This window comes from Anopheles gambiae, chromosome X (genome assembly GCF_943734735.2).
Source record: "Anopheles gambiae chromosome X, idAnoGambNW_F1_1, whole genome shotgun sequence".
NCBI classification, from domain to species: Eukaryota; Metazoa; Arthropoda; class Insecta; order Diptera; family Culicidae; genus Anopheles; species Anopheles gambiae.
In genome coordinates this window covers 11,487,129-11,507,212 of record NC_064600.1, presented here as the reverse complement: position 1 = coordinate 11,507,212, position 20,084 = coordinate 11,487,129, and the positions used below count along the sequence as shown (strand labels likewise).

The following is a 20,084-nucleotide window of genomic DNA, read 5'->3' as shown; positions in this document are numbered from 1 at the left end:
AGGATCAGCAGTTGGCCTACGACCATGAAATTGATGATCTTTGATTTCATCAGGATGGCGCTCCGTGCCACACAGCCCATTTTATAATCCATCTTTTGTGCACAGTTTTTGAATGATCAGTCCCAATTCTCTTGTCGTTTGGCCACCAAGGAGCTGCGATTTGACATCATTGGACTATTATTTATGAGAAGCTGTTAAAGTTAAGTGTTACGCTAACAAACCAGAAACAACCGAAGCTTTTGTGATCATCATTTACCATACAATAGGGCTTCACGCAAGGATAGGGCTTCACGCAACCGAGACAGAGCTTCACAACTTCTTCTTTAGCTCAACAACAATGTACTCAAAAATATGACCGACCGTACTGGGTACTGGATGGCTAGCCGTGGCAGCCTTATGGATGAAATTATTTTAAATGATTATCGGAAGAAATGAGCTATCAAATTAAAAAAAAGAAGTAAACCTGAAATAACGTCTTGAATTTTCATTTTATGATTTCAGAACAATCTCTTAATAGCAGTTGTAAGCTCTTCGATGACATAATTTGAACCTTTTTCTCCTGAACGCTGCTCACATGGTGCACTGCTTGATGATTTGTACACCCAACAACACCTTCTTCTTCTTCTTCTTCTTCTTCTTTGGCACAACAAACGTTGTCGGTCAAGGCCTTCATGTAGTGGGCTTGGCTTTTAATAACTTATTTATTACCATAGCAGGATATTCAATCCTACGTATGGGGGCACGGTCAATTCGGGGTTTGAACTCATGACGGGCATGTTGTTAAATCGTACGTGTTGACTACTGTACTGCCGGTCTGGTGAACAATAGCTTGACACGGCTTTAAACGATTTTCCGGTAATAATTGACGCTTTGTGATTTTTGTATTATGTCTGAAGGGTATAAGTAGTGTTATAATAAAACAAGCCATTGCAATGAGCATACACAACTATGAATGCGATACTTTTATTTCAAAATATGTGACCTTTGTCGTCGAGGCAAAATTTAACCTTTTCTGAATGGTTCCAATTTGGCTATGATTGAGTATGAAAACCGATCTTTTTTGCTATTTGAAGTGAAGATCCAAGACGATTGTGGCTGTTGAAAGAATTTGTGTTTTTTTTCCTCAAAGAAGATAGATCATGTACATTCTGAACAACTCTAAGATGATGAGAACATATTTTTAGTCGTGCTTTTTTGTTGCTAGTGGGATAATATTTTATAGCGGTCGTAGATTGCCTGGTAATACGGATATTATTGCATGATGTGACAATTACAATATCCCCACATTAGCGGCTCCTCCCGATGTGCCTACCATTACTGGAGGTACTGGCAATGCTCCTACCATTACTGAAGGTGCACTCAATGTTAAAGTTACTGCCGCTAATCCAGGCGATGTCAATTGCAATGTTACAGGTGGTACCAACCCTGTTAATCCGGTCAATCCACCTACTAATCCACCCAGTCCTCCAAGGACTGGTATAGATCCCAATAATCCGCCTTCATAGAAACATTCCCGCAAAAACCGACCCGCTAGAACACATTCGTCCTGACATTCCGACTTCAGCCGCCGGTAGCAGGTACCGGTGGTTTCACGAAAACGAGTCTCGTTCGCGTAATTGTTACACTGCACGTACAGACGGTCCAGATGTGGTCCATGTTGCTCACTGTACAATCCGCTTCTCAGTAAAAAACAGCGCGCCAAACAATCGACATCACGCTCCGACGGTTTACTACCGCCAGCGCATGATCTTCCGACGGTTAATGGTAGCATATTGGCACACTGCAACAATACATCTACCTGCTGTAGATCACTCAGTGGGACGAACTGCGGCGTTACGACGATGTTGCCGTACTGCTCGTAGTAACACCGGAAGGATTCGTACGCACGTTCGCAAACATCGACGTGCGGTGATGGGTGATTGAGACGTTGAGAATTAAGACAATGGTAGGTACGGCGCTCGTAGTCGCAGTCGTCCGGGTCCGGATGGAAGAAGCTCCGCATTGCCGGTTCCTGTACTCCGTGCGTGTCATTCCACCAGCCAAGGTTGAGGCCCATACAACGTACCATGCATTGCGTCTGGGTATCGTTTGGGTAGATATACTTGTTGTAGACGGCTAGCCGGGCACACGGAATGCCCTGGTAACGGGCACACTCCTCTTGCGCTTGGGAGACACTCTTAAGCTGGTAGTAGTCGTTGTGGCAGTGCGACCCTGCCGCTACAGTAGCAGCCAGCACACATGCCAGCGTGATGTATTTCAGTTTGATTGTTGCCATCGTTTGCTGTCACCGAGGAGCTAGAGTTTGACTTGATGGAATCGCCACAAGCACTAAGGTATATATACACCTGTGCAGCTATTTCTGTTATGGGCTCACTGCTAGTGCATCTAGTGCAACCAAACGATGACAAACAATAGAAATAAAGAACTTCTGAACAGTATAGAAACTTAAACACAACGATGTCTAGACGAAACAGTCGTTGCATAACTCTGTTCGACTAGGCAAACTGGCACGTCTCTGTTGCCTATACGTTTGTCTGAGCACGCTGTCGGAAGTCGTCACACCAATGTTTGCATTAAGTCAGCAATACCTAAAACGCACAGAATATCGTAAAACCGTCATAATATTGTTGCATTTGATTATACAATTTCCAGGGCTCTCGAAGTGTACATAGAATCGGGAGGACAGTGCACAATGAGCCAGGAATTGGCGGAACAACGGTCAGCGCCAGGTGCTTGCGGTTTAGGGGGTCCTCTGCGCTATCAGAACGTAGTCATCATCTGGCTACGATGCGATCAGGTTAGACACTGCCATTGTTTGGTATTTCGTTGCAATACATTAAGCTGATCTGTTTTATTCTTCTTTATACAGGATATTCTAAACCGCCGTTTGGATGCGAGGGTGGACAGTATGGTTGCCCAAGGACTGCTGCCAGAGATACGAACATTTTATGAATCGTACGTCAAACCCTACGAGTGAGTTGAACTACCATAACTGTGTGTTGTCAATTTCGCCACCCTAATGGTCGTTTGATCTTGATGTTTTCTCTGTACAGCGCTTGCCAGTTCCATCAGGGCATACTACAAGCCATAGGCTTCAAGGAGTTCGTGAAGTATCTAGAAACGTACGGCCCGGAACAGGATCTCGAGATTCTAGATTACCGTACTACGTCGCTGGAACATCCCCGCCCCAAGCCAACCGGTCTGAGCATGCTGGAGGATTGTCTCGACTACCTGAAACTGGTCACGCGTCGCTATGCCCGCCGTCAGCTCCAGTGGATCCGCAATCGATTCCTGTCCGATATTGGTCGCGAGGTGCCACCAATCTACGCACTAGACACGGGCAATGTCGACCATTGGAAGGTGCAGGTATCCGATCCGGCGTTAGCCATCATCGATGCCATCAAATCTGGACAGCCGTCTCCTGTGCCCTGTGTGCCCAAAATAGCAACAGACCGCGAACGACTGCAAACGGAGCGTACATTCCGCTGCGAAACGTGTCAGCGGGTGTTCATCGGCGAGCATCAATGGCAGATTCACATCCATTCTAAGAAGCATCGAAAGATGACGAAACGCAGCAAAAGCCCGAGCACCGATCAACAGACGGGTCCGGTACCTTCCGTAGCCAATTCGGGATAGATACGACAAGTTAGGCAAGGTCTGTCATTGCCACCCTTTAAAAACTATTGTAATCATGAACATGCTCTGGAATTACACCCCATCAGGATATACACTACATCGGTTTCATTTTGTTTGGCAACAACTTTGATCCACTCTACAACGTCGTCCTTTATTATAAATTACTTATATGTACAAATATACGTGACTACGAGAGTGTGAGTGTATATATATATACAGAGTTTACCAGTCCAATAGACAATTTCCCCCTTGTTAATGACAATAGTCTTTTTGAATAGAAGCCGCTGGCTACCACTTGATCACACGTCGGATGGTGTAAGCTACTCTGTCCAATTTAATAACACAATTGTCGTCTTCGATTGCACAACGTTCAGTTTCGGTCCGAACACTCGCGGACAATGGCTCCAAACGTCTTCCCGAATCTAAATGTTTCCTCAATTCAACATTTACTTTCCTTTTTTACTAACCCTAATCCGTAAGATCCTCCTAATTAAACAGATTCTTCCGATTCCACAGATCCTACCAATCCTACCGATTTCGAAGGTTTTCTTCGTCGTACAGATCTTCCTAGTTCTGTAGAACCTTCTCCCGATCCTAAAGAACCTGGCAATCCTAAAGTTTCTCTAGTTCCTACAGATCCTTGTTCCGTTCCTGTAGATCCAACCAATCCTAAAGTTCCTGCCGATCCCAAAGATCCTGAAGGTTTTCTCGGTCGTACAAATCCTTCCATGTCTGCAGAACTTTCTCTTGATGCTGCAGATCCTCTCAATTGCGAAGAACCTTCTCCCGATCCTAAAGATCCTGTAATTTCTAAAAGTTCTATCGATCCTGCAGATCGTTGTTCCGATCGTACAGATCCTGACTCTCCTAAAGTACTTCCAGATCCTACAGATTCTCCCAATTCGGCAGATCCTTGTCCCGAACCCAAAGAACCTGCCGATTCTACAGATGCTTCCGATGCGGGGAGTGAGTTAACTATTGATATTCCTCCTTCATAGAAACATTCCCGCAAAAACCGACCCGCTAGAACACATTCGTCCTGACATTCCGACTTCAGCCGCCGGTAGCAGGTACCGGTGGTTTCACGAAAACGAGTCTCGTTCGCGTAATTGTTACACTGCACGTACAGACGGTCCAGATGTGGTCCATGTTGCTCACTGTACAATCCGCTTCTCAGTAGAAAACAGCGCGCTAAACAATCGACATCACGCTCCGACGGTTTACTACCGCCAGCGCATGATCTTCCGACGGTTAATGGTAGCATATTGGCACACTGCAACAATACATCTACCTGCTGTAGATCACTCAGTGGGACGAACTGCGGCGTTACGACGATGTTGCCGTACTGCTCGTAGTAACACCGGAAGGATTCGTACGCACGTTCGCAAACATCGACGTGCGGTGATGGGTGATTGAGACGTTGAGAATTAAGACAATGGTAGGTACGGCGCTCGTAGTCGCAGTCGTCCGGGTCCGGATGGAAGAAGCTCCGCATTGCCGGTTCCTGTACTCCGTGCGTGTCATTCCACCAGCCAAGGTTGAGGCCCATGCAACGTACCATACATTGCGTCTGGGTATCGTTTGGGTAGATATACTTGTTGTAGACGGCTAGCCGGGCACACGGAATGCCCTGGTAACGGGCACACTCCTCTTGCGCTTGGGAGACACTCTTAAGCTGGTAGTAGTCGTTGTGGCAGTGCGACCCTGCCGCTACAGTAGCAGCCAGCACACATGCCAGCGTGATGTATTTCAGTTCAATTGATATCATCGTTTTCCGCCACAGAAAAGCTATAAACTGACTGACTAGAAGCGCCACAAGCTCTAAGGTACATATATACCTGAACAGTGACTTCGGATCTGGACTCAAAATTAGTTCAAGCGACTAAGTATCGAAGCGTTTGAAACAAACGACCAAATAATCAAACAATAGAAATAAAGAACTTCTGAACAGTATAGAAACTTAAACACAACGATGTCTAGACGAAACAGTCGTTGCATAACTCTGTTCGACTAGGCAAACTGGCACGTCTCTATTGCCTATACGTTTGTCTGAGCACGCTGTCGGAAGTCGTTACACCAATGTTTGCATTAAGTCAGCAATACCTAAAACGCACAGAATATCGTAAAACCGTCATAATATTGTTGCATTTGATTATACAATTTCCAGGGCTCTCGAAGTGTACATAGAATCGGGAGGACAGTGCACAATGAGCCAGGAATTGGCGGGGGTCCTCTGCGCTATCAGAACGTAGTCATCATCTGGCTACGATATGATCAGGTTAGCCACTGCCATTGTTGAGTATTTCGTTGCAATGCATTACTTACTTACTTATCCGGCGCTACAACCGCTTTGCGGTCTTGCAATAAGCTTTATTAGGCTGGTCTATTTTCTTCTTCTCTATACAGGATGTTCTAAACCATCGTTTGGATGCAAGAGTGGACAGTACATGTAGAGGTGGAATAGAGAAGACAAATTAGGCAAGGTCTGTCATTGCCACCGTTTAAAAACTATTGTAATCATGAAAATGCTCTGGAATTACACCCCCATCGGGCTATACACTACACCAGCTTCAATTTGTTTGGCAACAACTTTGATCCACTCTACAACGTCGTCCTTTATTATAAATTACTTATATGTACAGATATACGTGACTACGAGAGTGTGAGTGTATATATATAATATGTATACTGTATTCAACAATTAATACTCTTAGATTAGTATTGTTTCTCTAGATAAACATGGTATTAGTCATGGTTGCACATTATTGTCGTATCTGTCCCGCGGTTTGAAACGTCGCTCGTCGTGTAGCAAGATGCAGCAACGAACACTTGCGGACGATCCTGATGGAGCGTCCTCCGGGAGCAGCAGGCATCAGGCAACAGGATTATTGTCAGACGTATATTGAACATAAGGCTGATGCCCGTTCGGCTCTCGCTAACTCGCTATTAGTGTGCACGCAGGAGAGCACGTAAATTTGATCTTTGCCTTACTTAGGTGTATCTATGTGTGTGGAGTTTATGTGTGTATGATTCTTTTAAGAACATCCCAACATTAAATAACCGTCAATTGGGAACACATTGATATGCTAAAGTCGGTAGGTTAGCGACAACAAGGTGGACTAGCAGTGCTAATTGATGAATGGAGATTTTCTTTTCGTTTTTTGTTTTTGTTTTTTTGTTGTATAATCTTCAAGTCTTGTCAGTTACGCTCGCCCTCACCTTGGGTGGCGTTTTGCACTGTTCTAGATGGTTTGATTGTTTGTGTTTTCTTCTCTCTCTCTACTGCTTCTTTTTGCATAGTGTCCGTGTCTTTATGTGTGAGTGGTGGGAGTGTGTTGCCTTTTTTATGTTTAAACACTAAATTCGAACATTCATACTTAAACGCTAGCATAGGATGGCTTTTCTTTTTACGCAACTGTAGATCCATCTAAGGTGTATACGTTGCCGTGTTGCGGGTAAAGGTGTATGTATATATTGGATGCTTTGCTTGGTGGACGTGGATGTAAGTATGGCTTCAGCGTCGACTAGCTCTTTCAGTTGGTACGTTAGACGTTCCTGTTTTGTCAACCTAACAACAGACAGAATAACAAAAATACAGCTATTTAACGGTTCAATCATAGCGCACCGATCTCTGTTATGTGTTTGTGTCTGTACCTTACGAGTACCTTACGAGCGTAGAGAGAAATGGTTTGTTCTTTTTTACATGCATTTTGCCCACCGTAAGCAGGCCCAGCTTACTCCTCCTCGTCCAGTGGCTGTTCGCGCGGACCGTAGATGGGACAGCAGAGTCCCTCGGAACCGTCGGCCCGTATGCAGAACAATGATATTTCAATGTCGGTCGGTTCGTGTGGTACAATACCGTGCACGTCACGCAGCTCCGCCGAAGGGAACCAGGCCGGCTCACTGTCTTCGATCACGTTGATGCCACATAATCTAAAAGAAAAAAAAGAACGACCATAGCATCAAATCAGCCTCCTACTCTTCAAACTGGCTACCTACCGCAAGATGGCCACACCGGGAATCCACAGAATGGACACCAGTATCAGCAAGATGGCAACCACTATGCACCAGTGCGGCCACTCGAGCTGATCGGTGGTACCGGTGAGCGCATTCCAGCCCGGGTAGCTACTGCCCTCGGATGCGAGCTCCAGAAAGGAGGCGACCAAAATCGTTATCATTGCGATCGGGGATATGTACTTCCAGCAGAGCATCCAGTAAAGGCTTGGCCGCGAACCTGTCATCAGCTCGATGTCGTCCGCGAACCTGAAAAGCACGTGGAACGTGTAAATACAAGGGACGGAGCAGTAGAGCGGTACCGCTTACACGAACCTTTTGAGCCCATATATGTAGCTGACACCGATGCATTCGAAAAACGCAATTATAAGCAATGTGTAGCTGCCGGCGAAGCTATCCATCAGCTGGAAGATGTAGCTACCGGCACCGTTGGCAAAGCACAGGGACAGTACACAACAGGACATGCACAGAGCCTGCGAAAACAAATATGTATGTGAATGACTCCGTGCGCGGTATTAGTCATCTTCAAGAATCATGGAATATTGGACTGGATGGGATTGAGTCTTCGGGTATTGGACATTTTCAGAACTCGTAGATATTAGACTGGATTGGTTTGGGTCTTCAAATATTGGATATCTTTTGGCATTGTAATATTCGAACTGGATTGAAATGGATCTTCAGGTATTGGATATCTTCTGTAAGCGTGGATATTCGACTCGATGGGATTAGATCTTCATGCATCGGACATCTTCTGGTGTCGAGGATATTGAACAGCTTCTTCTTTTTCTTTTTCTTCTTTAGCATAACAACCATTGTCGGATCAATGCCTGCTTATACCAATATTAGGGGTGTGGCTTTCGGAGGCTTATTGGTTACCCATAGCAGGATACTCAATCCTACATATGGGAGTACGGTCCATTCGGGTCTTGTACCCATGATGGGCATATTGTTAAATTGTACGAGTTGACAACTGTTCCACGAGACCGGCACAATTGAACCGGATATTGAACTGGGTTGGATTAAAGCTTCAACTATGGACGATGTTGTGGAATCCTAGATATTGGACTGGATTGGATTGTATTGTGAGGTATTAGAGAGCTTCTGAATAGTGGACATTGGACTGGGTTGAATCTACAGGCATTGTGCATCTTAGAGCATCGCGGGTATTGGTTTGGATTAGGTGGGATACTCCCCATAGAGTTGTGGAATCGTAGATATTAGACTGGATTGGTTAGGATCTTCAGAAATTGGACAAGATCTGTAATCGTGGATATTTGTCTCGATGGTATTGGATCTTCAGGTATTGGAGTGGGTATTGGGCTGGACTCGATTGGATCTTTAGGTCATGTACATCTTCTGGGATCGTGGATATTGGACTGATTGGATTGAATCTTCACGTATTGAACGTGATCCATATAGTATAGCACATCTTCTGCTACGCATTACCCCGGTGATCATTTCCTTCGGCACGTTGGGGAACAGTTTCATATCCATCAGCGAGGTACTGACGCCCTCCAGCGTGCCAAACTGCGAATCGATACCGAGCGTGAACAGCATCAGAAAGAACAGAACGGCCCATAGCTGCGCCGCCGGGAACTGGTTGATCGCTTCGGTGAAGATGATGAATGCTAATCCGGTACCGGATGCGCTCTGCAGGAGAAGATGTGGAAAAACCGAAACCGTTTACTATAATAAATGAACTTGATCGATGCAATCGGCGGGGTGTTACATTTTCCAGCTCCTTTTGCAGATCGCAAACAGGTAAGAGGTCGTGCGACTTGTTCTGACGTATCATCTCCGAGCGCTCCTCGACGCAACTGTCATAGATGGAGGTGGCCTGTGAACGATGAGGTTGGATGTAGAACAGGTATTGAAAAAAAAACTAGATAAACTCTGCATCGGAGTAATGCATTCAAGGGAAGGTCGAGCTACCTTGAAGCCGATGACTGAAAATACAACCACACCGGCAAACATAGACGTGGAGCAGTTGGTTACGGACACGACGAGCGCGTCCCGGTAGCAGTTGTTGTTGGCCGGATTGTAGGAGCTGAAGGCAATCAGCCCTCCGAACGCTAGCCCGAGCGAGAAGAAAATCTGCGTACCGGCCTCCAACCAGACAACCGGTTCCAGAATCGATTCCCACCGTGGTGTGAACAGGTGTGCGATGCCGTCCGATGCGCCTTGAATGAATAGAAGAAGTAAAAAAAAGTGTTGTTAAGTGATGTACGAGAAGCATCAGCACGGCCTTGAGAGTGTGCTTACCCTTGAGGGTGATGCCGCGGAAGAAGAATATTATCAGCACGACGTACGGGAAGATGGCCGTGATGTAGACGATCTTGCTCGACTCGGTAATGCCCTGCACCATGCACAGGTAGACGAGCGACCAGGCGGTGATGAGTGCCAGCGCGACCGTGTAGTTGATCTGCTCCGGCTCGTTGACGCTCGGCGACACCTGGAGCGTTTCGCGATACCAGTAGTACTTGGTCGGCGACGACACCACACACTCCGGCTCGATGTCGTAGGTGAAGTTCTTAAACAGCCGCTTCGGACATTCGGCCCACGGCAGCGGCGTTTCGAAGCTGTGCAGCAGATAGATCAGGCACCAGGCAATGATGGTGTTGTAGTAGAGCGCCACGATGTAGCTGACGAAGGCGGAGGAGATGCCGATACCGCCGAGGTAGGCGGACACCTCGTGCCACACACCGATCGCACCCTTGCGCAGGCGTTGCCCGATCGCGAGCTCCAGGTAGAAGATTGGCAGGCCCTGCAGCAGCAGCATTACGAAGTACGGCACCAGGAATGCACCGCCGCCATTTTTCTGCGCCAGATACGGGAAGCGCCACACGTTACCAAGCCCAACGGCGTACCTGGGGAGAGGAAGAAAGAGAGAAAGAGAGAGAGAGAGAGAGAGAGAGAGAGAGAGAGAGAGAGAGAGAGAGCGTTAGACTGACTACAGCGTATGTCGAAGGTAGTATTGGGTAAATCTGATTCAGATTCATGATTCATCTTTGATTCTGAATCTCTATTGGAAAGATTCATGAGTCTCAAACAATCATGAACCTCGAAGGATTCACGAGTCTCCCGGGATTCGTGAATCATAAGGGATTCATAAATCTCATAAAGATTCAGCTACAGAGGTTGAGCTTCTTATTATTATTCTTCTTGGCATAACAATCTACGTGCTCATGCCAGAGTCAGGCTTTTGAGACTTGTTGGCAAGTACCTTCTTTCGAGATACAAGAATCTTTAGAGAATCATGAATCTTTCGAGATTTATGAAACCTTAGAGATTCATGAATCCTTGGAGAATCATGATTCTTTGGAGATTAATGAATCCTTGGAAATTCACGAATCTTTAGGGATTCGATTCGAGATGCGAATCACTCATCGCTGAAGATGCATATAAATGAGTCCACTCGAAAGATTCATGAAACCCAACACCAGTCGAAGCAGCAGACATCTAGCAGAGGGCTATACACTACCCAATGGTGGCGAGCAGGAAGGTCCACTTGCTGTCCCAGCTTTCCCGCTCGTCTTCCGGTCGCTCGGCGATGGCGGACTCCTGCTGCTGCTGCGACACGATGGACGCCTGCATGGCGAGCTTGCGCGCATCCTTGCCCGGCGGCCCCGTCCCGGACGGTCCAATGTCCAGGATGCGCGCCATCGGTGGATCATCGTCGCTGATGAACGCCTGGTTCGTCGCACCGTACACCACATTCTGCGAGCCGTTCTCCGCCCGCACCAGCCGGCTGCGTAGTTCCTGTGAGCGGAATGTGTCGCACAGTTAGCTCTCTCTCTTTCTCTCTATGTGTGTCGCTCTCTCTCTCTCTCTCTGTGCCACTGTGCCCGTCCCCATGCGTCCCCCAAGAACCTACTCTCAGCTCGAGCTCATCTAGGCTGCGAACGGTCGCCTGCTGGATCAAATCCCGGGAGCTCTGCCTGCGGAACAGATGGGCAGTGTTGGCCATCACACCCGCCAGCCACACGCTACCGAGAAGGCGGCCGGGAGGGAAAGCAGACGGGCAGGAGGGGAAGGAGGGGGTGTGGTAGAGTACCGACGCGACGGAACCCGCGCTGGAAGTGTGCACCAAAGGGCTGTCGCTAACGCTGAAACGCGCGAACTCTGTTACGGGTTCCGTTCGCCTGTTCGGTGTGACTTTGGGTGTGTATGTGTGTGTGTGTGCGGGAACGCGTTCAGGCTAGGTCTGTGCAGGCAGTTCGTGCATGGCGTGCTCCAGCAGACTGCTCCACCGATCAGGACGACTCTGCGTGTTGTGCTGGTGATGGTGGTGGTCGTGGTGGTGATGGTGCAGATGCAAATACAGGCGTGTGCAATGGTGTGCGGGTGTGCAGATAGGTGCATATATTGCCAGTTGATGCAGTGTGACCATTCGAAAAACAGAGAAAACAAGAGAAAAAGAGAAAAAGAGAAAGAAAAATGACAAACCAAATGCTAAATAAGGACGAGTGTTGCGAGGTGTTATTAAGGTGGTTGTGCTTAAACTTGTGTTGCACGATGAGCTGTCAGCTGAGATTACACATCGTTCTGATCTCAATAAATCGGCTGCCCTTTTTTGTTGTAAATTCTAAATTCACTTCTGAAGCATACGATGGCGGCGGTACATGACACACGCCACGTGACAGGATCTCTAACACGTGCTGCTGCCCACGGGGAGTGTATTTTTCAGTACAAACAAAAAACAAAAAAAATCCGATGTCCAATCAAGCCTTCGCTTTGATCAAACGGACGCAATGGTTTTTTTTATTTCCACATCCGTATCAAACGAAGTGTCCGTACGGCGAAATACGCGGCGAAGCCCACAAACCGTTCGCGAAACACAGGGGTCAGCGCAAAGCAAAACAAAAATGGCAATGGGCAAATGGGCTTTAGCCATGTTGCGAAATCAACGGTTTTTTTCCCATCAAAGTTCGAAGAAGAGGAAAAGACAAAAAAAAACAGTGTACAACCCAAGCCCCAACCGTCATGGACGCGCCATCGCACCACGGTGGCAGACCAAAATCAGGCCCATCAGCAGTAGAGCGGATTATCGGGACTCGCGCGTAGTTGGGTCAGGAAAAATCAATACATTGAACGCTGCTGGGATGATCGGTTTGTGAGCAGCGGCAGCAGCAGCAGCAGCAGCAGCGTGCAACAAAACACCGCGTCGCATCGCGTTACAGGTGCGAACAGGTGCGACGCGGTTGCAGGCGAGGGCAGAATCGCACACGCAGCGCTGTGTGTACAGGAGGAGCTTCCTTTCCAGGACGCTCGAACAGCGCTGGGTACTGCACGGCAATGGCAAAGAGGTTTTTGTGTTATTACATAACACCTCTAGCGTCACGCCTTCTAACGCCACTCCGCGCGCGAGCACTGCGTGTCTCTGGCCGCGGTGAAATCGTTTGGGATTTGTAATCCGACGGTGCTCTCGGTGCAGTGGTACTGGTTGATAGGATCGCATGCTTCATGCTGATTGCTGTTGATGAGGGAGGGAGGTGCGAAACCCGTGGCCCCAAGCGTGGCCACAAAGCGCAGCGCAGTTGTTACCCGTTTCCGCGCGACTGTTGCACGACGCTCCGGGCTGGCAGATCATGTGATTGGTACACTGACACACACACACACACGCAGACACTTGTGCGAGCGAGAATTTTTCCCGTTTTTCCTGTCCCGTCTCCGGCAGGGCTTATTTCCTCGGCGGGAGGAAAATCCCCGCAATTGGCCCCAAAAGGCCGGAGGTAAACGACACAGAAGCACACACGGGTTAGTGGACAGAGACTTCCTCCTTAGCTGGGTGGTACCGCTGCTAGTGGTGGTGGTGGTCCTTTCCCGGTGCAAAAGAGCCCCCCCCTGTCCCAAAAAACGGCGATGGCCAACCTGTCCGTACACACGCGGGCGCGTTCACTTTCACCAACGACAAACGAAAGGCAACTGTAAGCGCCAACGGACGGGAGTTCAAGCTTTTCCCGACCTGCCTGGGGCCAATCTGCTCCAGCGGGAAAGCCGTCGCGAGCGAGAGAAGGAAAGAGAGAGAGAAAGAGAGTGGCTGTGTGCGTGTGTGTGTGTGTGTGTTGTGGGGGAGAAAACTGTTCAAGGTGTACGAGCAGGAAGCGAGCACGAGACAGCTCCTGTAATGTTGTTTGGCCAGAGTGCCGTAGTGGGCATACCAAACAGGACGATCTCTCGCCAAGCGTGGGAGGAAAGGTTTACAGCAAAGAGAAATAGAGAGAGAGAGACTGTAATCCTGGAAGGACGAACACACACTGTCTTCGGATCAGCGCTCTGATTACCGACCCGATAGCGAAGAAGTTCGACCGCCGAAGCAGAGCAGAAATACAAAACGAGAGCAGCACAACGGGAACGAGAAAGGGGCAGAACTTCTGGAGTGATAATTTTTTCCTTCCTCGCTATGTTTAATTGCAAGTAATTCACAATTCATGCCTTCTCGCAAATGGTGAGAAGATTGGCAGATTTGAATTTGGGTTTTCTTCACCGCAACTGCACCTGATGCGATGTTTAGAGAAGTGTCTTTTGTTGTGAAGCTTTCTCCACAATGTAAAACAAAGTCTTGTGCTGTGCCGTTGTGTAAAAGTTCACTGCAAGGGAGTATTCCGGCCAAGTAGTGGGAGTACCATTTCTTGCTTGTACTGTGCTATGCTAACAGTCGCGCTAACTGCAGGGTTTGGCCAACTTTGGCAGCGTTTGAAGAAAACAAATTGAAAGTATTGAAGATACTTTTTTGTGGCAAACTTATCTATTGTGATATATTTATATGGTACAGCATTGGTCAATAAATTAATAGTTTAATGATGTTTTTGAATATAAAAACACATAAAAAGAAAAAACAGCAATGCAAGCGCAAAATGAGTTTAATCCGTTGTTTTGCATAAAATAATGCATTCTATGTTGTTATTCCGCATCGATCTGCCATTTCATTTCCATCTGATTTAATTCAATTAATTTAATTAGTTTGTAATTTCAAATGTTTGATTTCTTCAGCATGATTTTCAACACTGTTCAAGCTGGATTGAGTTTGACAGTTCTTTGCTTTAAAATGTTAAAATTGTTATTCACCGCGTGCAACATGTTAATCGACTTCAATCTGATACTTCATTTCATTCATAATAATTTTTAATTTCTTCAGCATGATTTTCATCACGACTGAGTTTGACAGTTCTTTGTCATGTGTTGAAAATCATGGGATATTTGCCAGACATATGACTCTAGATAGTCGAAGTCTTCACAAGAGAGAGTAAGCCTCTGAATATGCTGTTTCAAACAAGCGTTTGAACAACATAGGAGGATACATCCCCTCTCGCAAGAAGAAGAAGAAGAAGAAGAAAATCATGGGATGAAACTAAAATTTCATTTTGAAGCAAATACATCATTTGACAGCTGTTAAAAAAAAAAAATCTTGAATGCGGTGAATAATTATATGCAAATTCCAAAATGACTTGGAAAACCCTGAGTAATTTTTTTTTAATTTCTTCAGCATCATTTTCAACACTTCAACGGGCTGCTGCCATCGTTTTTTCACGCGGGGCTTGAAGCCGGATCACATCACCCGTTCGCACTTCAGTGTTGAAAATCAAGCTCAAGAAATTAAAAAATATTATGTATGATGGAAATGAAAATTCAGTTTTTACACATGATTTTCAACACATCACAAAGAACTGTCAAACTTAATCCAACTTGAGCAGTGTTGAAAATCATGCTGAAGAATTCAAAAATTATTATGATGGCAATGGAAACGTCAGATCGATGTGGAATAACATTTTGCACGCGGTGAATAACTTATGTTCGAAACTGATTTGGAAAACCCTGTATGAAAATGAAAAACAATTATTTACCTGTGCCGGCGGTGCTCTTTTTTCAGTTCTTTCCTTAAGTTTTGAATTTTGTGTTTTTTTCCTCTTCATCCTAATGTGCTTTGCTCATCAAAATAACCTATTTAACTCTGTAGAAAATTTAGAATCGCTCGTTATGGAAGGTACTTATCGTGAGAGGGTTCACTGCCACTGTTGGTAGCACAATAGATACTGCAATTTATATTTAATCGTTTAGTTTTTTTTTTCACATGCACAAATGTACAAAACTCGTCTTAACGAATATAGAGCTAGTAAAACTGATTATTATGTTAAAATGTACACTCTTCATAGTGTTGTGTGCATGTCAGCTTCACTAGCGAAGTAGAAAAAACGGATGTTGTGCACACAAAAACATGGTACCGTTATGGTTCTAGTTCCGGACATTCGGCATGATTTGATTTAATATCTTCATACCAAGTCCCTGTGTGTGTAGTGTAGTGTGTCTGTGTGTGTAAATTTGAAGATTATAAAAGGATTTTTAAGGCTGTCCGGTATATGAATCAAATCGTCCGTAATTTGAAACATAAGCTCGAAACTGTCCGGAATAATTATCAAAATATTGATGCAGTTTTATGATATTTTGCAATGTAAGTAATAGTGGAAAGGTTAAACTATAAACTTCACATCAAACAGGATCAATGTAACATATCAATGTATCAATGTAATAACAAGCACATCACTCAAATTTAAATCTACATACATATTTTATGCTGCTTGCAAAATGATCGACAAAGCAGGAGCTACGTTTGACAATTAGGGTAAGTGTACCAATTGAGCCTATAGCGCCGATCATGGATGGAACTCTAGAACAGTCAATTTGCGTACTAAAACCACAGATGGATTTTTATTTATTTCAAAAATGATCATTTTAACACATTTGTGCTTCATTAGTTCCGCGCTGGGAGCCGGTCTCGTAGTACAGTCGTCAACTCGTACGACTTAACAACATGCCCGTCATGGGTTCAATCCCCAAATAGACCGCGCCGCCATACGTAGGACTAACTATCCTGCTATGGGGGGGAATCAATTTGTCACTGAAAGCCAAGCCCACAAGTGGGCACAGGCCAGGCCTTGACCGACATCGGTTGTTGAGCCAAAGAAGAAGAGGAAGTTCCGCGCTGCCCACTTCCGTTTATTAAATATCACCCTTTGAAAATGTGTTACCAACATGTTTGGCATCTCTTACCATTTTGCTAGCAGCACCACTGCAGGATGGATTTTCAACTTAAAAAATGGAGTAAAATTTTAGAACTTTGGAAGACTAAATCCATCAATTGTGCGATTAATTGAGCCTGGCTATCAATGCAACCAGTGATACAAAACGAATATTTGAAACACTTACTTCTTTAATAGTGTTCACATACTCATTTGCCTGCAGTGAACTTATTATTACTTTATTTTATTTAAAACAATGCCTATTATTTAAAACAAAATGACTTTTGGTTTAAATATCCTCGAGTTTTGACCCACAGTCACAATTGGTACAGCTGCGGCAAATTGATTGGAACACTATAGCCATAATTGGTACCTTGAGATGCATTTTTTGCATTTGTTCGATAAACACAGAGTCAAAATAAAAAATACTATCAAGAAAACATACAGACTTTTAAAATGTTTCCCAATAATTATTTTTACAGCAGTTAAATCGGCATCTTGATGACATAATATAGCCATAATTGGTACGCTTACCCTATTAGCTTTTAAAGTAAACTGGGAAAACACAAAGTCATTCATCTCGTGAAGATAAGAGGTGTCCGACTTTAGGGGGCTTACTTAGCCCTTACTAAATAATTTTACTGAAAGACAGTTGTTTTGCGCGAAGTTTATGTAAACTGCTTTTTAAATGTTGGTAAAATTCGACAAGAGAATTGGAGATTTGAAAAAAAAATCATAAAACTCATATGCAGCTGTCTAAGAGAGCATTCGCGTATTTCGAATTTCATGCTCATGCGGGTAATTACTGTAGTTTGAACTAAAATATAAAAAAAATCTGATACAAATCGTTGCCTGTTTGCGAAAAAATCTTATCACTTCTTGCCATAAGTAATCTAGCAATGGTTGTCCTAATTATTCTATTTTCTTTTTAAATTACAATAAAAAAAATCCCTCATAACGACAACCAGTACCTTAAAGCACTTGTAGATGCGATGGAGAGACTGTGTGAAATGTTTCTAGAGTAGACTAAGACAAACAACTATATTTATTCTTTACTCTGTGTAGTACCGGTTCCTTCGGCCGATGGCTACATGATTAAAATTAAATTATTGCTACAAAATCGTTCAAAAGGTATTTTATGTCTTTAATTCTACCAATGTCAATCTACAGACGAAACAGGAAAATCAATCTTTATGCACACCTATAAATTGCTATGACACTGTTGCTCTGCTTGCAATCAGTGCGAGTCAATTTGAAATGTTTGCTCGTCGTAGTCGAATGTTGCTATAAAACTAGTTTGCTTACCTCAACGCACGAACGCCATCAAACACATTCTAAGCCAACCAGCAATTGCGATGCGCTAATTGGTTTATTGTGAAACTATCGTAGCCAGGGTTGAGGTGTAGTGCTTTGATGAGAGAATTGCCACGAGACGTGCTACTGCGCCTTTCAATCCTTCCGTTTCCCGCAGCTGGGCGGCTCCTGCCTTCTGTCCATGCAGGTACAGCGCACTGGCGGCAAGCTTGATCTCGTGCAGCTCAAGATCTAGGGCAAACAGTAGGCCCAGTGCTTGGTCGAGATAAATGCACGACCTCTGGAGCTGCTGCTGCTGCTGTTCCGCCGCTGCCGTGTTGATTGCAAGAAACTGGTCGAGTTTACGACGGGTCTGCTTCGCTTCCGCCATTAGCGTTGTCAGTCTGTCGGATGCATCCGCTCTAAAAATGGTTTAAATTTGTCACTAATGGCATTCCATGTATCTTAGATGTAAATCCAAAAGTATTAACAACTTACATCCCCTTGGTGCAGAGGAAAAACTGCTTGCTATCTGCTACCTCATTCGCTATTCGGAGCTCAGTGGCGATGCTAGGTGGAAGTTCGCTTGTCACCGCGCTAGAAAAATAAATAAATAATATTAATAAGCTTTCTTATCGATTAAACATTCCTTGTCACTGCTTACCACAGCGAACTGAAGTTGCACCGCTTTGTGTCCTTTAATGCATTGCTGGCAGAACACACTCCCCCTAGCAGTGTCGGTAGTTCGGAGGCAATCCTAAAAAGCATTTTATCCACGTTTTCCAACGCTCGTTCGCGCTCGTTCTCTGGGTATTCCAACTTAGTCATTATATGGCATTAAGCAGTAAAGCGCTAGGCCTAGGCAATTAAGCCAATCGTTCTCGCTTCGCCTCAGCAGCCGGCGTTTTTTCGTTCGAGCTGATGGATTGCAAGCACAGCCGGGATTCGTCGTTCGCCGCTCGTTTCTTGCGCGTGAAGCACCTGCGCTGTGGCTTTGGGGTCAAGTATAAGCACGTGCTTTGTTGATCCGCCTGAAGGCAAATATCGTCAATTAGTAAATCTTCTTCAGAAGGCAATCCATTTGCTGGCGTAATCATACCGGAGGGACTTTGTTTTCTTGCTGCATGCTAGCTGAAATCGCTCAAATGCATGTGTTGGCCTTTCAACTGCCTGCTAGAAGAGATTTTAGTGCACTTGCTCTTATACTTTTTTTTATTATTTTTGATTGGAATAACTACAATTAATCTAAATCACGAGCGGCATCTGAAGTAGGACGATCCGATGGAAACGCACACTTTGTTTACGATTGTAGGCTAGCTGTCATACGGTGCTTCCCATCTGGGCAATGCGCAGTGATGTCAAACCTAAATTACCCAAGCAACCAAATCCGACTATACGACATTTAGCAAGGGTACACGGAACTGGTTGGCTAATGCTATTTAGAGCCATCTAGCGGCAACTAGCGTAACATGTCTTTTGAGTCATCGAACGAGCTATTGTTGCGTAACTAATTTTCAATCAGTTTTTTTATCGCTTTGTGAAACGGAAACGGATGAAATTCAATCCTAACAGATTGTTCGATACAGTGCAAAACATTTCCCGACCAGCTTAAGCACAAAAAATGAGAAAAATTGCAATTTTTCGGAGCGGCTAAAAATTATGATGCTACACAAAAAAGTCCGGAGAACATTGTCCGTACTCGCTAGTGTAATTTCGATTTTCACTAACGCATCTGGCGGCGGCTAGTGGAAGCTTTTCTGATCATCAAAGGAATAGCCGTGCCGGATCTCAAAATAAAGTATTATTTTCATCATTTTTCGGTGCGAAAATGGCTGAAATTGTTGCACAACATAACCACCTATCAATTAAAAAGCCTTTTCAATGCAGTTTAAGTATAAAAAAACATGGATTAATAACATATTTTCTGAAGCGGCTCCAAATTGTTTGGCAAAATGCTTCGGTCAGCCGCCGCCAGATGCGCTAGTGAAAATCTAAATTACACTAACGAGTACAGGCGGTCCCCGAGATACACGGTTAATGGGGACCGAAAACGGCCGCAAAATACCGCGTATCTCGAATTTCCGCGTAAGTCGAATCTCGTGATTTCCAGCTAAAATATCACAA

At 45.1% G+C, this 20,084-nt stretch overlaps 5 protein-coding genes across 5 annotated transcripts in view; 1 reads left to right on the top strand and 4 right to left on the bottom strand.

Moving 5' to 3' along the window:
- Positions 1-3,898, top strand: part of LOC1272420 (tRNA dimethylallyltransferase) — a 76,717-nt gene extending 72,819 nt beyond the window's left edge. Inside the window, exons 4-6 of the mRNA XM_311166.6 lie at positions 2,653-2,797; positions 2,870-2,973; positions 3,054-3,898. Coding sequence (XP_311166.6) covers positions 2,653-2,797; positions 2,870-2,973; positions 3,054-3,636 — 832 coding nt within the window. The 3' untranslated portion in view covers positions 3,637-3,898. The remainder of the gene's footprint in view (positions 1-2,652; positions 2,798-2,869; positions 2,974-3,053) is intronic.
- Positions 322-2,646, bottom strand: LOC1272426 (general odorant-binding protein 45). Its single transcript, XM_311167.2, has one exon. The coding sequence runs from the start codon at positions 2,273-2,275 to the stop codon at positions 1,271-1,273; it is 1,005 nt and encodes a 334-aa protein (XP_311167.2). The 5' UTR covers positions 2,276-2,646; the 3' UTR covers positions 322-1,270.
- A 40-nt stretch (positions 3,899-3,938) lies between the features above and the next one.
- On the bottom strand, positions 3,939-6,060 carry LOC1272422 (general odorant-binding protein 45). Its single transcript, XM_061652979.1, has one exon. It carries the CDS (start codon positions 5,402-5,404, stop codon positions 4,127-4,129), a length of 1,278 nt encoding a protein of 425 aa, XP_061508963.1. The 5' UTR covers positions 5,405-6,060; the 3' UTR covers positions 3,939-4,126.
- Positions 6,061-6,205: 145 nt separating this feature from the next.
- LOC1272428 (sodium-dependent neutral amino acid transporter B(0)AT3) lies at positions 6,206-14,468 on the bottom strand. The gene is made up of 11 exons (XM_061652976.1): positions 13,195-14,468; positions 11,525-11,926; positions 11,132-11,409; positions 9,913-10,517; positions 9,583-9,830; positions 9,380-9,487; positions 9,097-9,300; positions 7,966-8,123; positions 7,636-7,899; positions 7,291-7,569; positions 6,206-7,204 (listed from the first exon to the last, which is right to left on the bottom strand). Exons 2-10 carry the CDS (start codon positions 11,615-11,617, stop codon positions 7,371-7,373), a joined length of 2,157 nt encoding a protein of 718 aa, XP_061508960.1. The 5' UTR covers positions 11,618-11,926; positions 13,195-14,468; the 3' UTR covers positions 6,206-7,204; positions 7,291-7,370.
- Positions 14,469-17,680: 3,212 nt separating this feature from the next.
- On the bottom strand, positions 17,681-19,292 carry LOC3289720 (uncharacterized). The gene is made up of 4 exons (XM_061652999.1): positions 19,060-19,292; positions 18,625-18,991; positions 18,459-18,557; positions 17,681-18,382 (listed from the first exon to the last, which is right to left on the bottom strand). Exons 2-4 carry the CDS (start codon positions 18,786-18,788, stop codon positions 18,037-18,039), a joined length of 609 nt encoding a protein of 202 aa, XP_061508983.1. The 5' UTR covers positions 18,789-18,991; positions 19,060-19,292; the 3' UTR covers positions 17,681-18,036.
- Positions 19,293-20,084: the final 792 nt, after the last annotated feature.

Bases quoted from the DNA above. Each gene is read 5' to 3' on its own strand.
- LOC1272426 (XM_311167.2), bottom strand. From the start codon at position 2,275: ATGGCAACAATCAAACTGAAATACATCACGCTGGCATGTGTGCTGGCT.
- LOC1272422 (XM_061652979.1), bottom strand. From the start codon at position 5,404: ATGATATCAATTGAACTGAAATACATCACGCTGGCATGTGTGCTGGCT.
- LOC1272428 (XM_061652976.1), bottom strand. From the start codon at position 11,617: ATGGCCAACACTGCCCATCTGTTCCGCAGGCAGAGCTCCCGGGATTTG. The intron at 10,518-11,131 runs GTAGTGTATAGC...TCCTCTCCCCAG, and splicing joins TTCCTGCTCGCCACCATTGG to GTACGCCGTTGGGCTTGGTA. The intron at 7,900-7,965 runs GTTCGTGTAAGC...CGTGCTTTTCAG, and splicing joins TACATATATGGGCTCAAAAG to GTTCGCGGACGACATCGAGC.
- LOC3289720 (XM_061652999.1), bottom strand. From the start codon at position 18,788: ATGACTAAGTTGGAATACCCAGAGAACGAGCGCGAACGAGCGTTGGAA. The intron at 18,558-18,624 runs GTAAGCAGTGAC...TTATTTTTCTAG, and splicing joins TGCAACTTCAGTTCGCTGTG to CGCGGTGACAAGCGAACTTC. The intron at 18,383-18,458 runs GTAAGTTGTTAA...AACCATTTTTAG, and splicing joins TTCCTCTGCACCAAGGGGAT to AGCGGATGCATCCGACAGAC.